Source organism: Hylobates moloch, unplaced genomic scaffold (assembly GCF_009828535.3).
Source record: "Hylobates moloch isolate HMO894 unplaced genomic scaffold, HMol_V3 SCAFFOLD_7, whole genome shotgun sequence".
Taxonomy (NCBI): domain Eukaryota; kingdom Metazoa; phylum Chordata; class Mammalia; order Primates; family Hylobatidae; genus Hylobates; species Hylobates moloch.
Window position 1 is genome coordinate 11,764,513 of NW_026652282.1, and position 15,816 is coordinate 11,780,328.

The 15,816-nt window shown below is 35.7% G+C and overlaps 1 protein-coding gene across 3 annotated transcripts in view; it reads left to right on the top strand.

Moving 5' to 3' along the window:
* The window catches only part of MOSPD2 (motile sperm domain containing 2), a 48,995-nt gene extending 33,899 nt beyond the window's left edge, over positions 1-15,096 (top strand). The window contains exons 8-16 of one of the 3 annotated variants that reach the window (XM_058441774.1): positions 1,818-1,942; positions 4,182-4,358; positions 5,191-5,303; positions 7,436-7,532; positions 8,436-8,532; positions 8,966-9,095; positions 11,458-11,560; positions 12,452-12,810; positions 14,175-15,096. In XM_058441774.1, the coding sequence (XP_058297757.1) occupies positions 1,818-1,942; positions 4,182-4,358; positions 5,191-5,303; positions 7,436-7,532; positions 8,436-8,532; positions 8,966-9,095; positions 11,458-11,560; positions 12,452-12,589 (980 nt within the window). In that variant the 3' untranslated portion in view covers positions 12,590-12,810; positions 14,175-15,096. The remainder of the gene's footprint in view (positions 1-1,817; positions 1,943-4,181; positions 4,359-5,190; positions 5,304-7,435; positions 7,533-8,435; positions 8,533-8,965; positions 9,096-11,457; positions 11,561-12,451; positions 12,811-14,174) is intronic. The other 2 variants (XM_058441775.1, XM_032756608.2) reach the window with 2 other exon arrangements.
* The last annotated feature ends 720 nt before the right edge of the window (positions 15,097-15,816 follow it).

Below are 15,816 nucleotides of genomic sequence, written 5' to 3' on the forward strand. Positions count from 1 at the left end.
AAAAAAAAAAAAAAAAAAAAACCCCAATTAAACGAGTGAAATATTTGAATAGATGTTTTTCTAAAGAAGATAAACATATGGGCAATAAGCACATAAAGAGATGCTGAGCATCAGTAGTCATTAGAGAAATGCAAGTCAAAACCAAGTGAGGTGTGATTTCACACCCACTAGGGTGGCTAGAATCAAAAAGACATAATAACAGGTATTGGCAAGGATGTGGAGACATTGGAAGCCTCATACACTGCTGGTGAGAATGTTAAGATGGGCCACATCAGAAAACAGTTTGGTAGCTAAACATAGAATTACCATATGACCCAGAATTCCACTCCTTAGTATATGCCCAAGAGAAGTGACAACATATGTCTATAGAAAAACTTGTACACAAATGTTCATGGCAGCATTATTCATAATAACAAAAAGTGGAAACAGCCTAAATATTCATCAGTTGCTGAATGGATAAGCAAATATTGCATATCTTTAAAATGGACAATTATTCAGTCATAAAAGGGAATTAAGTACTGATACATGCTACATTATGAATGAAACTTGAAAACGTGCCAAGTGAACAAAGCCAGTAGAAAAAGCCATGTTGTATGGTTTCATTTATATAAAGTGTCCAAAATAAGCAAATCCATGAAGACAGAAAATAGATTAGTAGTTGCTAAGGACTTGGAGAAGGAGGCATAAAGAGAGATTGCTATATGAAGGTTCTTTTTGGTGTGATGAAAATGTTCTAGATTAGATTGTGGTGGTGGTGGTGGTTGCACAATTCTGTGAATATACTAAAAACCATTGACTTGTATAAAGGGATTTTATGGCATGTAAATTATATCTCAATAAAGTCATGAAAAATCAGATTTATCAAATTAAAGTAGCGTAGTTTCAAACATGTCAACTCACATTTTAAATTGAAATTAATGAAAATTTAAATGTTATGTAAAAAACTTATAGTTAGCTAAAATAAAAGATACTTCTCTAAACCATTTAATGTTTATCATACTGTTCTTATTTTCTGTTTTTTTAATTGACAGTTTTGCAAATTTAATGCAATATTTCTCTTTTAATTTCTTAAAAATGTACTTAGATTGTCACAGTGAAAATGAGGTTTAAAAATTAAGCATAAATAATAACAGAACAAGACTGTAATTACCAAACAGCTGTGTTTGATAACAGAACAGTGCAGTTCGTGCCACTGCACTCCAGCCTGGGTGACAGAGTGAGACTCAGTCTCAAAAAAAATTTAAAAACCAGTTTATATTTGAGATTTCGTAAGTTTCCCACAATTATATAAACTGCAAGGCCTGGGAGAGAGGCAGAGAAGTGTAGGGTTAGAAAGGAAGGCTGGATCCAGCTCACACTCATAATAAGAAGGGCTGTTTCTTTCTTTTCTGACTCGCTGTTTGAGAAGGTTTTTCAGATAGAGAGTTTATCAGAACCATAAGGTAAATGACTCTTTCCATACTATTGTGCAGTTATTTCCTGAATCATATGGCTGTTTGATTCAGTGTCTGGAAATCTAAATAGTTGGGATCACTGATGGATTTGTTCAGAGGCCAAAACCCTGATAAGTTTATTAATGAACATCAGGGTAATTTAATCTTCCTGAATCTTCATGGAACATTTGAAACCCATAAGGGAGAGCCACAATGTAAACACCTACAGAAATTAGAGAATGTTAATTAAGTACATCACGTAAAGATAAATATTAACAGATTATAGCCCAAACTGATTTCAGAAGACCTGGGTTAGCATTTATGGTAAATTAATTGAGAATAGGAATGATGAGAATTTTAATGAAGTGACTGGTTTTTCTTCAGCTGCTTTCAAAATTGTGAAAACCTGGCTTGGTCCAGAAGCAGTGAGCTTGTTGAAGTTTACAAGCAAAAATGAAGTCCAGGACTATGTCAGTGTAGAATACCTGCCTCCCCACATGGGTGGAACTGTAAGTATAATATTTGAAACTTGTTTATAAAACAATACCAGATAATGGCACATTAGGCTGTATACTTTCCTCAAGAGAAAAAGAAAAGTAATATAATATGCAAAGAAATGTCACCAAAATAGCAAGTAGTGTTACACACATTTTTAAAGTTTTAAAGTTGTTAATTTTTTATTTTTTAATAGGTAATATATTTATGTGGTTCTAAACTGAAGAGTATTCAGAAGAATAATGAGAAATAAGTCTTCAGTAAAAATATCACCTCCTACTTCTATTTCCAACCACCATATTCCCTCCCCAGCTGAATTTCTTGTATTAATTTGCAGGGATATGTATTACCCATATAAACAAGTATAGTATATAATTCTTCCTCCCTCTCATCTCTTCTAAACAGTTAGTGTATTTATGTGCTAGTGTGCATCCTGCTTTTCTCTTCACAGCATGTCTTATTCCAAATCAATATGTAGCAGGCTCTCATTTATGGCTGCATAGTATTCTACTATCTAGACATAAGTTAGTGAATTTCCTCTTGATGTGTCTTTAGTGTGCTTCCAATTGTTTGCTGTTCAACAGTCTTTTTAGTTAAAAAGATACTATTAAGCATATACTATCCAGATTTTTTTGAGCTGATTTTTACTACTTATAAAAAAAACTGTACAACTTATGGACTTGGTACACTTTGGGTTAACTTGATAATATTTCACTTATTTGATTTTTTTGCAATCTATTTTTTATACTGCCTGCCTGGCAAAATTGTATTCAATCAGAACTAGCAAGAGGAATAGTTTTGATATGTCCTTCTGTTTATCGTCTTTGATTAGAAAAGACCTGAACCAATATTTTTAATTAGAAGTCTGCTTCTTTCTTATTCTAAGGCTTTATAGTTCACATTTTCACCTAGAAAAACCAAATACACTTCATTTCAGGTGCTATGCTTGATTTAAAATGTGATTTTATTTATTTTTAATAATTGGCTCATAAAATTGTTATATCTTAAATAATTATAATTAATGTAATTCATAACATTTTAAATGATGTTAATTTTATGTATAGAAAAGGTTATTTTATTTCCCCTCTCTGTTCTTAGTGATATGTTTCTCCAGAATTACAGTCAAAATTATAGTAGGACTACTATTTTTTAACATTAATTTTAAGTATTTTTTTCCAAAAAGTAATACATATACATGATTTTTTTAATAAAGTAAACACAATACCAGAGATTGAAAAGTATAACAGTACCATGAAAACTACATCTGCCTTCCCAGGTCCATGCCCACTGCCACTCCCTAAAGGCAGTCACCATTAAGTTTTCTATCCCTCTGGAGTTATCTGTTATAGTTTTTTTACACAGTGGTCACATACCGTATATATTGTCCAGTTGTACTTTTTTCACATCTTTTATTTTGCAGGTTATACCATATTGATTCACAGAGGTCTATCTCATTTTTAAACCAAAATATTCCACTGTGTGGATGGATATAACATAATTTATTTAATCATTCCTCTTTTAAAGGACTACACTGATAGTTGTATTCTAATTTTTTGCCATGACTAATTTTGCTGCAGTGAATATCCTTGTAATAACTCTTAATATATGGGTGCAGCGAGAATGCATACAGAATAAACTAGAAAAAAAATCTGTGAGTATAGTTTTTAATTTAGATAGCTGTTGCCAAATTTCCTTTAAAGAGATTGTGCCCATTTACCAATAACGTGTGAGAATTCTTGAACCACCTCCTTGCCAGCATCGCATATTCTCATTTTTGTAATCATTACCAGTCTCAGGTAAAAAACATTTCATTGTCATTTTAATTTGCATTTCTTTAATTATAAGTGATGTTGAAAACTTTGATTCAAAAGACAGTTTTCATTCTTTTTCAATGTATTCTGTATCCCTCTTTTGTATTGTTACAGAACTTATATGATTCTTTAAAAATACACACACACACACACACACGCACACACACACACCATATACATTTAAAGCTTTTATCCATCTGAAATTCTTTTTGGTGCAGAGAGCGAGCTAGAGATCTAAGGTGATTCTGTATAGATGGCTAGCCAATTGTCCCACACCACTTATTGCTCTTTTTCTTTCTGGTTTGAAATGCTTCCTTTATTTCAAATTTCATGATCTAATTAAGTCTGTTTTCTTGGCCGAAGTAATGAATTGTAAATCTACTAAGAGAATTATTTCTCTACCCACCATTTAGTAGGCTCATGTGAAATTATTTTCTTGTAGGATCCTTTCAAGTATAGCTATCCACCACTAGTAGATGATGACTTCCAGACCCCACTGTGTGAGAATGGGCCTATTACCAGTGAGGATGAAACTTCAAGTAAAGAAGACATAGAAAGTGATGGCAAAGAAACATTGGAAACAATTTCTAATGAAGAACAAACACCTCTTCTTAAAAAGGTAACTTTATAAATAAAATGAAACTGAATCACAAGATGTGGTCTATCCCCAATTCTGCCACTAGCCAGCCATGTGATTTTAGGTAATTCACTTAACCTGCTACCCTTCCACATTTTTGTGTGTAAAAAGAAAGAGGAAGGATGGGGTTAGCTGACCAGAAGCACCACTTTAGTGTATTTAAGGTTGATTCCAGGCCAGGGCCTGTGTCTTATACCTGTAATCCCAGCACTTTCTGAGGCTGAGGTGGAAGGATCGCTTGAGCACGGGAGTTTGAGACCAGCCCCAGCAACATAGGGAGGCCCTGTCTCTACAAAAGTAAAAAATTAGCCAGACGTGATAGTGCACACCTGTCATCCCAGCTACTCTGGAGGCTGAGTTGGGAAGATCGCTTGAGCCCAGGAGGTCGAGGCTGTAGTGAGCCGTGATTGTGCTACTGCACCCTGACCTGGGTGACAGAGTGAGACTTTGTCTCAGAATAAAATAAATGCTGATTCCATGCTTTTGTATAAAGACTAGCAAAACACATCTAGAAGTAATTGTTTTATCTGAAATTTTTTTATTTGTCTAAAAGTAATTAATTTAAAACTTTACTTTGATTTAATTCCTTTCTCTAATTTTTAAAAGAGCACTTAGTAGTTGTCACTCTTTTTACAAGTAATCAGGAACTTGATAGATGGATAAATACAATGTTATAATTTAGAAAAATTTAAAGACTTAAGGGAAGGACCATATTACATTTTCTAGAGTAACCTATGTATAGCAGGCACTAAAATAGATGTTAATGGTCATGTTAATATATGCTAAATAGTTATCCTTTTTTTTTTGTCTTTAGATTAACCCAACCGAATCTACTTCCAAAGCAGAAGAAAATGAAAAAGTTGATTCAAAAATGAAAGCTTTCAAGAAACCATTGAGTGTATTTAAAGGCCCCTTACTACACATCAGGTAATCGTCAAAGATTTTATTAGCTATAATTTTATAACGTATCTTGACCACCTTGAGGGAGCCACAAAATTAAGAAAACTTCTGTTTGGTTTTTGAAACTGTAGAAATATAAAGCCAAGAGTAATCTGAAGACTTACCTTGGTTTCCAGACATAGTGGATATTTTTAGCTACCTTGCTTTCTTTCATTATGTTGAGTGTCTTTAAAGGGCTCTCATCACACATCAGATAATAAAACTAAATATTTATGTATTAATCTGAATGGCATGTATTTTCCTCACATTACTGATATTATTAGACTTGCCCAAGTTCGGGAATGCCAGAAATGACACTAAAGTAAGGATTTGTTGATTTTACTTTCCAGAAGCCAAAGATGAACTAGAAAAATAGGTTTGTGACTAAAGCCAAACTTCAGGACATCTCTGTTTTTCTGCTAGGTTATTTGATTCAAAAGATTCCAGGTTGCTTCTTTCAGCATTGTATAAAGACCTTTTTCTCACTGATGATGTTTTTGGTTGGTAAATATATTTTGCCTTATGTTAAATTGCTACACCAACTTTATGATTTCATGTAGCATTTTCTGTCCCTTTACTTTAAACCTTTCTGTATAGCTAGTTTTATGTATGTCTCTTATGAACAATATAGTCAGACTTTTAAAAAATCTAATCTGACATTCTCTAATTGATAATATTAGTTTGTTTACATATATTTTGATTACTGTTATATTTGGATTTATCTCCGCCACCTATATGTATGAAAGACAGCAAGCAAGAGAGACATAGATGCACATGCATTTTCTGTTTTTCATGGTTTTTCTTTCCCATTTTCCCCCTTTGGAGTTTATCTTTTTTGTTTGTTTACTTGTTCCCATTTTTCTCCCTACTTATTTGAAAGTTACACATTCTGTTTTCACTGTAAACCTGTCACATCATAGGTCCTTGCCTGTAATTGTAGAGGTATGACAGGAAAAGCAGGCTAGGGAGAAAGCCAGACAGCTTTTCAACTGCACATCGGGCTCTGCTCCTCCCTTCCTCCGCCCCTGGTGAAGTCCCAGAGCTGCTCCTACACAGACACAAGGACCTAACCAACCTCTGTCTTCCTGGAGCTGCTCACAGTTGTTGTGCTGGTTACTAAGAACAATGAGATCCATAACCTTGTGGTTTTCTATGACTTACTTAAGATTGGGCTCCAAAAGAAAGCCAGCAACCATGCAAATTTACCACCTTGTCCAAAACTAGGCAAAGCCCTTCTGGGAGAGCTCATTCTTAAAAACATGTGTTAGTTAGATTAAAAAACACCCCAAGGTACAGACATTCCTGATATAAAATTAACCTATTTAAAGATGTATCTCAAAATCAAGGGCTCGCTGAAAATTCACTTTGGTTAAATTATTCACCTTTTTATGTAAAACAAAAACACTATTCTTCCCATTGTTTTGAGCCACCTGATACAATTTGGCTAATGTAACTAAACTACACAAACTTTGCTTGAATCTTTTAAAAAATTTTTTAGGTCATAGGCATTACAATGGAAAGTAATAGTAAAATTTAAATGTTGAAGCTCACTGATTTTACTATTTGATTAGTTCTTCCTACAGCTCTCATCCCAAACTTCCTTTTATGTTTACTTTTCTCCTTCCCTGTTACTTAGAAAAGCTGCTATATTGCAAGAAATTATTCTGTTAAATACATTCCTAATCATCTTTCTTTTTAAGTTATGCTCTTTTCTGTTGGTGTGTAGAAATATGCCTCATTCTAATTATTTGTAATTAGGTAAAGTTGAAGCAGCAGTATCTTCTTTGCTTTATTATCCATAACCTTCCAAATAGTTTAAATAAGTGCACCTTAAGATAGTGCTGATTGTAGGATTAATCAGAGCCTTCGTAATTCTCTCTTCTGTTCTTCCTGGTTTGCTTTTGATCTTGGGGAAAACTGCAGGACTTTTTAAATAGTGTGCATTGAATCAGTAAGATTAAAATACAAAATTGTATTAGGTAATTGTTTTGTAAGTCTTTTTTGGTGAAATGTCTTTATTCAAATGAGCATAAGATATTAACTATTTTTCTTCAAGCTAATGATTAGATTGTCACTTATTCTGATTATTACAAATGTCTTATGTTTTTGTCACTCCCTAGCCCAGCAGAAGAACTGTACTTTGGAAGTACAGAATCCGGAGAGAAGAAAACCTTAATAGTGTTGACAAATGTAACTAAAAATATAGTGGCATTTAAGGTAAATATCTCAAAGATACAATAAATTATGTTTGAGAATTTGACCTGGGAAGTGATTTTAGACATATTCTAATTGAAAGATTGAAAATTTTGAACTTGGACAGTGTTTTTATTTATGACAATTTTTCGGCATGTTGTACTACCTTCTGGTTCTAACCAAGTGGCATAGCTTTATCAAAAAATTTTCCCTGAGGTCTGTATCTGAATCTTTTATGTGCAGTAATAGGTTAATGTCTAAGTTAATACAAGGGTTTAATGTTTGTTGTAAATAACAACCCAAGAAAAATTACTCTTTACTATGTGAATAATTTAATTTATAATAACAGTGAAACATAAAACTATAAAATTGATAGTGCATTTTCCCCAAGTGTGGTATATTCTGGAGTGTAGTTTATATCGGATATTAACCTGATACTGAGCATTAAGTGTAACAAGACGGAGTCCGTCACTACCCCATATTGTAGGTTTTCCTGCCTTAAATCTTCTGTTTAATTTAGATGTAACTACCAGGATGTTCCTGACGTGCTTTGATTGTCTACTGTTTATTTAATTTCTGAACACCATTGTATTAATAACATGCAATCTAATGTGCATTCTGTTTTTGTGAATTTATGTCATTAAATTCAGGCAATTAACAGGATAAATATTTAACAGATGGATTGTTTTATTTAGGAGGGAGTCTGAATGACAATTTGACTTATTATGAGTATGTTTTTAGATAGGTCAAGATGCTTTTTTCCTGTTAGTGGGGAAAAAATACCTTCTATGCATAACCATCAATGTTACTTTGTAAACTCTTTGTTCATTGATTATTCACTGCTAATTTTTTTTAAAAGTCATTCCTAAGCCATTTCCCCCAAAAAAAGCATAAAGGTTGTTATGTGACTACTGTGTTTATAAATAGGTGAGAACAACAGCTCCAGAAAAATACAGAGTCAAGCCAAGCAATAGCAGCTGTGACCCGGGTGCATCAGTGGATATAGTTGTGTCTCCCCATGGGGGTGAGTTGTCACTTAGTAGCCACAGCAGGTGTTGGGTGTGGCGGGGGGGAAGGGGACCTGGACCTTGGCTCTGAGTCAGCAGAGATGTTGGGCTAGAATCTAGAAATTAGCAGAGTTTCACGAGTCACCTCACCTCACTGTAGACATCTGTTTTCCCACATGTGAAATGAGATGGTCAAAGAGGTCTCTAAAGCCCTTTCCAGCATTAAAATGTAATTGTTTCTAACAAGTAAAATTGTTTAAACTGACACCAATTGAAATTGAATTTCAAAGGAGAAATTCCTCACTTTTAGAACTTTTTCCTTTTTAAAGATATTTCCATTTTCTTCTTTTTCCTTAATATTGAGTTCCAGAATAATGCTTTAAACTACATGCATATCCAACCCCTTTGAAGGTTCTTGTTTATATGCTGAATTACCCTTTTGGAATGCAGGTTTAACAGTCTCTGCCCAAGACCGTTTTCTGATAATGGCTGCAGAAATGGAACAGTCATCTGGCACAGGCCCAGCAGAATTAACTCAGTTTTGGAAAGAAGTTCCCAGAAACAAAGTGATGGAACATAGGTAAGCTTTTTCCTCACATTCTTCTCAAATGTAGTAGGAAGAATCAGAAAGAGAAAAGTGCCTCCATGGACCAGGTGGCTTCCCTTTCTTCTTGCATCTGCTGGGTGCCCTGCAAGGCTCTGGGGATGCCCAGATGAAAGAGACCTGGTGTTGCTCAAGGAGGTCACTGATAGCAGAAACTCATTTGCAGGCCAGTGCAAGAGTCTGGATCTGTCCAGATTACAAACACAGATTGTCTCAGCAGTTCTCCCTGTGGGAACGCTTACCTTACATACTAGAATGTTTTTTGCAGCATTGTTTGTAATAGTGAAAAACTGGAAAGAAAGAATCTAAATCGTAACCAGTAAAGCAATAGTGAGATACATTTGATTATATCCACACTAAAGTGTGCTGCAACCACTCAGAAAGGTACAGCAAGTCTATTTGTTCTGATATGGAAAGACATCTGTGATATATTTTATAAAACCTAGTGAGAAAAATTGGTTATGGACATTATCCTATTTAAGAGGGGGAAAAACTTGCGAATATAGATATATACATGTATGTGCATATACATAGATATATCAGGTTGTGACAAATTTCTTGAAAAGATATGTAGAAAAGGAGAATAGAAGAGGCTGTATTGTAGTTTTATTTTGCTTTTTTTAAATTGGAATTATGGTTTATTGGAGTGTTCCCATTTTTCCCCCCAGGGGACATTTGTCAATGTCTGGAGACACTTTTGGTTGTTGGTTGTCACAACTGGGGGATGGGGTACAATGGGCATCTAATGGGGGCAGCATAGGAATGCTGCTAAACCACTAGCAATACACAGGACAGCCCCCTCCCCCAAAAATGATCTGGCCCCAAATGTCCATAGTGTCGAGGTTGAGAAATCCTGCTTTATAGGGTAGTTAAGGATGGCCACTCCAATGACATTAGAGTAGGCCCTGAAGGAAATGAGAGAGCAAGCCACATAGATAACTGGACAGAGACCTTTCCAGACAGAACAACAGATGCAAAAGGAGTGTGCTTGGCCTTTGGGAGGAACAACAAGGAAGTCACTGTCTCTTGACTCCAGTAAGGGAGGAGCATGGTGAGAGATGGGGACAGAGATAGTAGGATATCAGATCGTCCCTATGGTGAGGACTTCTGAGTGAGAGGAAAAACTGTTAGTCGGCACTAAGCAGAGCCATGAGGTGATCCAGGCTTATTTTTTTAAAGGATTATTCTAGGTACCGTGTAGAAACTAGACGGTGGGCAGTGATACCAAGTTCACACTAAAGTGGAATTTGCTGTATGCCAGCACTGTTCTAGATGCTTTAGACATATTGATTCATTCAGTCATGAAGACAGCCCTGTGAGGGAGGAAGGCATTTTTCCTACTTTATAGAGGAGAAGCTGGGAAACCTGATAATGGCTATGGTTGAATGAAATCTTCAGGGCCAGGCGCAGTGGCTCACACCTGTAATCCCAACACTTTCAGAGGCTGAGGTGGGAGGATTGCTTGAACCCAGGAGTCCAAGACCAGCTTGGGCAACATAGGGAAACCTCCTCTTTACAAAAAATCAAAGGCTTAGCTGATAGATCATGAAAATAGATTATGAACAGTGAAATTCCTGAGAAGGCTGAAAGTGTGTGGGGGACCAAAGCAGGGCAGATTAGCCTTAGTCCAGAGGAGGGAGAAGCAGATGGAGGTCAGCAGCCTGCCTTGTTTTTACATGTAATATTTAAATTTTCAAATTGTATTACAGGAGGGCCTACTTTCTGTTTTTATCAAGAGTTTTTCTTTTGTTCAAAGACGTGGTTATGGGAATATTTTGAAAGGGTAAGAAACACTGGTATAAAAGGTGTTGTAGATTAATTTGAAGTTCTTATGAAACAGTCCCTCAAAATGAAGGGTTATTTTTGGTTTTGTTATGTTCGAGTTGCTTTGTTTTCTTTGTTTTTTGCTTTACCAATTACTGATGGCTTGCTTTTCTATAACTGCGACATCACTGTTCTCCTGCAGAAAGTGGGGGGAGGCTTGGTGGTGGGGTACTGAAGCTCAAGGAAAGTACCTTTCTCCTATCTAGAAAGGGTGATTTCTTTCAAATCTTAAGATATTTGGATGAATTCTACTGAATACCGTATAAAAACTTTCATTTGAATTTTACTGAATGGTATCTGCAATATATTGTGTTCCTTATACATGCATTAATTAACGAAGCTGGAAGATACATATACACAGAGCAGCTGTCTTAGGTGAACCTGGGGAAGACGAATGAGGACTTTTACCTCTGTTACATAGACTTCTGTGTTTAACTGTTTTCATTTTATATTTTACTTTTATAAGAAAATTCATTAACTTTTAAGAAGTTATGTTTTCTTTGGATTTTAATAGGTTAAGATGCCATACTGTTGAAAGCAGTAAACCAAACACTCTTACGTTAAAAGACAATGCTTTCAACATGTCAGATAAAACCAGTGAAGATATATGTCTACAAGTAAGTATACTTTCTTCCTACCCAAACAAAGTTGTAATGCTGATCAACATTAGAAATCCCTTTTTTTGTCACGGACATAAGGAAAAATATTTGGCATAGACACGACAGAAATACTGTCTTCTTTGTGAAGAGATACCAAATCAGAAATGGTAAGCAGGCCAGGTGTGGTGCTGCCTGTAATCCCAGCACTTTGGGAGGCCGAGGCAGGAGGATCACTTGAGCCCAGGAGTTTGAGGCCAGTCTGGGCAATATAGCGAGACCCTGTCTGTACAAAAAAAATTAAAAATTAGCCAGGTGTGGTGGCACACATCTATAGTCCCAGCTGAGGCAGGAGGATTGCTTCAGCCTGGGAGGTCAAGGCTACAGTGAGCCATGATCATGCCACTGCACTCCAGCCTGGGCAACAGAACAAGACCATTTCTCAATAAAAAAAGAAAAGAAATGGTGTAAGCAGTGAGTTATTTTTGGAGATCTACTAACCATTTGAAAGCTCTGGCCATTTTTAGCAAAGCACAAGGTGCTCTGGGGAGTATCAAATTTAATTCAGTCTTGCAGAAAAAAGTACCAAGTAGTGCATTTAAATTTGAAAGAGACAGAGGGGCTCTCTGAGTAGCTGAAGGCTGCTTAAGGGTTCCTGTACCTCCAGGAACTGACTGCTCTGCTCCTGTCTCAACTAGAAATTTAGACCTCTCAAAATGAGAATAAGCATAGACATATCTGTCCACCAAACAAATCTAATGCCCTGTTGCACTTCCACCTCCTTCCACCAGCCTTACAGAGTAGTGGGCCCCATCCTTTCAGTGTTTGGATTTCTAGTATTCCTGTTTGTCATGCCCATGATTAATGACTGTTTTATTGATATAAATCTTTCATCCCTTTCTCCCTCTTTAGCTCAGTCGTTTACTAGAAAGCAATAGGAAGCTTGAAGACCAAGTTCAGCGTTGTATCTGGTTCCAGCAGCTGCTGCTTTCCTTAACAATGCTCTTGCTTGCTTTTGTCACCTCTTTCTTCTATTTATTGTACAGTTAAAGAAGTGGTGCCGGGTAGGAACCACGGCTCCTTCATCCATTAGTTGGAAAAAGTAACAGACCTAAAACTCTACCAAGCTACTAAAAACGTTGCACATCTGTGCTTCCTAAAAGGAAATATGCAGCACGTGGAGGGGAACACATACATGTCTTGAAAATAAACTGCTAGAATAAAGAAATGCTGGAGAAATTGATTATAAGAGACTATAGCTATTTAGTAAAGTAAGTAAAGGCATATCCATTGTGTAAATTAATAGTTTAAATATAATTTATTTTTTCCTTTTGATCTGAATACTTTTAAAGCTTAAGTTTTATCGTGTAAATACATTAGCTAAACTGAAAAGTATAAGTAACATGCTTTGTTGCAGCCAAAAAATGTAATCTGCTTTTTTATGACAGAATTATTATAGCTGAGCTGACTTACTAGCTTTTCTATACTATGTATATAGAAGAACATGTATATTGAGAAAGAAAACATATAGAGGAATTTATGTAACCATGACTTTGTAATTTTGAGAATTCCTCCCAGTGATGGTCAGTATTCTTTTGGAACGTAAACCGATTTAATGCCAAACCACCTTAACCTTTGTTTCTCAGTGTTCCTTAACAGCCTGCCTTTTATTAATCTCAGGCTTTTTTATGAACACTCATTTCAGTAGGATTTGGAAAACTAAGAGTGGTTGGAATTTCTTTGAATTCTGTTAGTAATGCCCAAAAGAAAAGTCTCAAGCAGTCCCCCTATCCAGTCATTTTTATGGAGTTTCATGTTGTCCGCTGTAGCTGGACACTGAACCTTTTGCCTAATTTATTATAAAGGCCTGACCGTCTATTGTCCCATCTTCACCCCCATTCCAGAGCAGAGGAGTCTCTGTGGACCATGAATTGCACTGTCTCCCTCCTCATTTCTAAATGAAAGGTGTTAGATATAAATTTTTTGAAAAGTTAGTTGTTTGAGATGCTAAGCAGGATAATAAATTTAGATTTTAAAATGTTCCTTGTTAAAGTCAGCCCATGACAAGGAAATTTACAAAATACTAGAGTATCTAGAAGGGTGAAAAGAAAAAAATAAAACAAAAAGAAACATAGATGCCCAGTTGTCAGCTCTCCATTTAAAGAATGAAAAATGTAACTCACGATGATCTGTGAAACCTTCAGACTAGGACCAACTGACTTACTTGATATTCTGCCTTTGATATGGTAGTACCCACCCAGTATTCCTAAAATCCTAAAAATCCTAAGTTCCTAAAATCCTAAAAAGATACACCTGCAGTAGCAGAGGCAATGAAATAAGTTTGTTTTCTCATTAATATGACCAGTTTGGGTCTATATGGGTTCACATGTACATCTACTTTATATGAAAGAAAAAACAGTGTGCCTGTAAAATGTTGAGTTTCGATTGAGCCATGTTTGGAGATTTTATTACTATTCTGAAGGGTAGTGTTGTTGGCTTTCATCTTCAAGAAGTTGATTCCAAAATTGAGTTATGAAAAATGATATAATGGTTCCTTCAAAATTGGCCTAGGAAATAAAACGTTAAAAGGACACTGGTGTGCTACTTTGTCTTAATTTGGGCTTTTCTGTTTCAGTTTGCCATCTCCAGCTGTGAAACGGACTGCAGTCCACCCTAAGTACTGTGCACAGTATCTCCCTGTGTGTGTGCACAGTGGCTTCCCCTTACATGGTAGATTTTTGGCCTTAATATAATCTAATCCCAAAGTAGTTGTGTATGTTTTCTGTTCCTTGGCAAATAAATGAGGAAATAATTCGCCAAGATTGAAAATGTATTGTCCTAACGGTGTCCCTTTAATGTTTCATATGAAAAATTATGTTGACCCACTAAAATATCCTTGCTCAATGTCTGGTCAGTTGAATTTAATAACATATCTTGTTAATGTTTGTGTGTCTATTAAATGTGACTAAGCAGGATTACTGAAAATTAACTATAAAATCAAAGGCATCTAAACGTTTGTACTTGTCTTGATTAATCATATATTTACACTTGATTTTATTCTGTCTTCATTTGTTTTTATTTAATCATAATTGCATGATTATTTTTGGTACTCTAATCAGTAATTTTATTTTTAATCATGTCATTACCTATTCATGACCAAATTACCAAGGAACCAACATTTAGGTTTAGATATTTGTTTTCACTTAGGAATGGAAATTAGTAGATTTTCCATGAAAGCATTAGTGAAATATCATTACCTTGATCTGCAAGTAGCCTGAAAATGCAATTGCTGGTAAACCTGGCCTCAAATTTCATACTACTATAACTGTTTTTATATATTGCCACTAATTTTGACTGGATTTAATAGCACTTTATTGTACAACTACAAAAAAAATATATTCCTAGAATTGTTGCCAGTGTAATTTCTCTAATGTTCTGGTGCTTTTCATATATTTTCAGTATTTTTATTACTATATTGGTATTTTCTTTGTATAAATTGATTAAAAGAACATGTTTTCTATTTTAATATGTTTTAGAAAAATAATTACATTTATGAAATAAATATCATCAGGAAAAAAACCTCTGGTCTCTAATTGATAAAGCATCTTAAAGAAAATCAATATTCAACCTCACTCTGACCTTTTAAAGATCATAGTAATTTCTTTTGGATCTGTTTTGCATTTTTATAAGGACAGTGCTGCAGGCCTCCAAAGATACAATTCAATGTCAGGTTAGCCTGTCCTTTAGTGTGTCCTGTTTCTCCTCGTCCCCGTGTCGGGTGTAGCTGCTTTTCAGTGTAGTTCTTCGTTTTCCCCAGACATAGCATTGGACCCACTGTCATGCTTACAGCTCACTGTGGAGCCTGTTGCTGGAGCTTCAATGAGTCAGAATTGCCACGTAGTTTCCCCAGTCCTAGTACCCACACACAGTTCTCTGACAGCAGCAAGCAGGAGGCAGGCTAACAAGAAGTCTGCCTGACTGCCAGACACACAGGGAAGATAGCAGTGTGGCACTGATCATTCTGAAATCAGGCACATGCTCAGGACCTGGGACCTGGGGGGTGTTGCAGAGGGGCAGCAGGGAAGCCCAGGATGGTGATGTTAGAGGTTCTCAGGGTTGTTGATGTCTGGTCTGTCACCACTGAAATATACAACCTCCCAAATGGCAGCTACCTCTCCATAAAAATAGCATGAATGGGACAGATCCCTCTTCTACACTGAAAAATATGTGGAGATAACAAAATCAGGTGGTTAAAGACTCCCAACCCTCTGATAAAT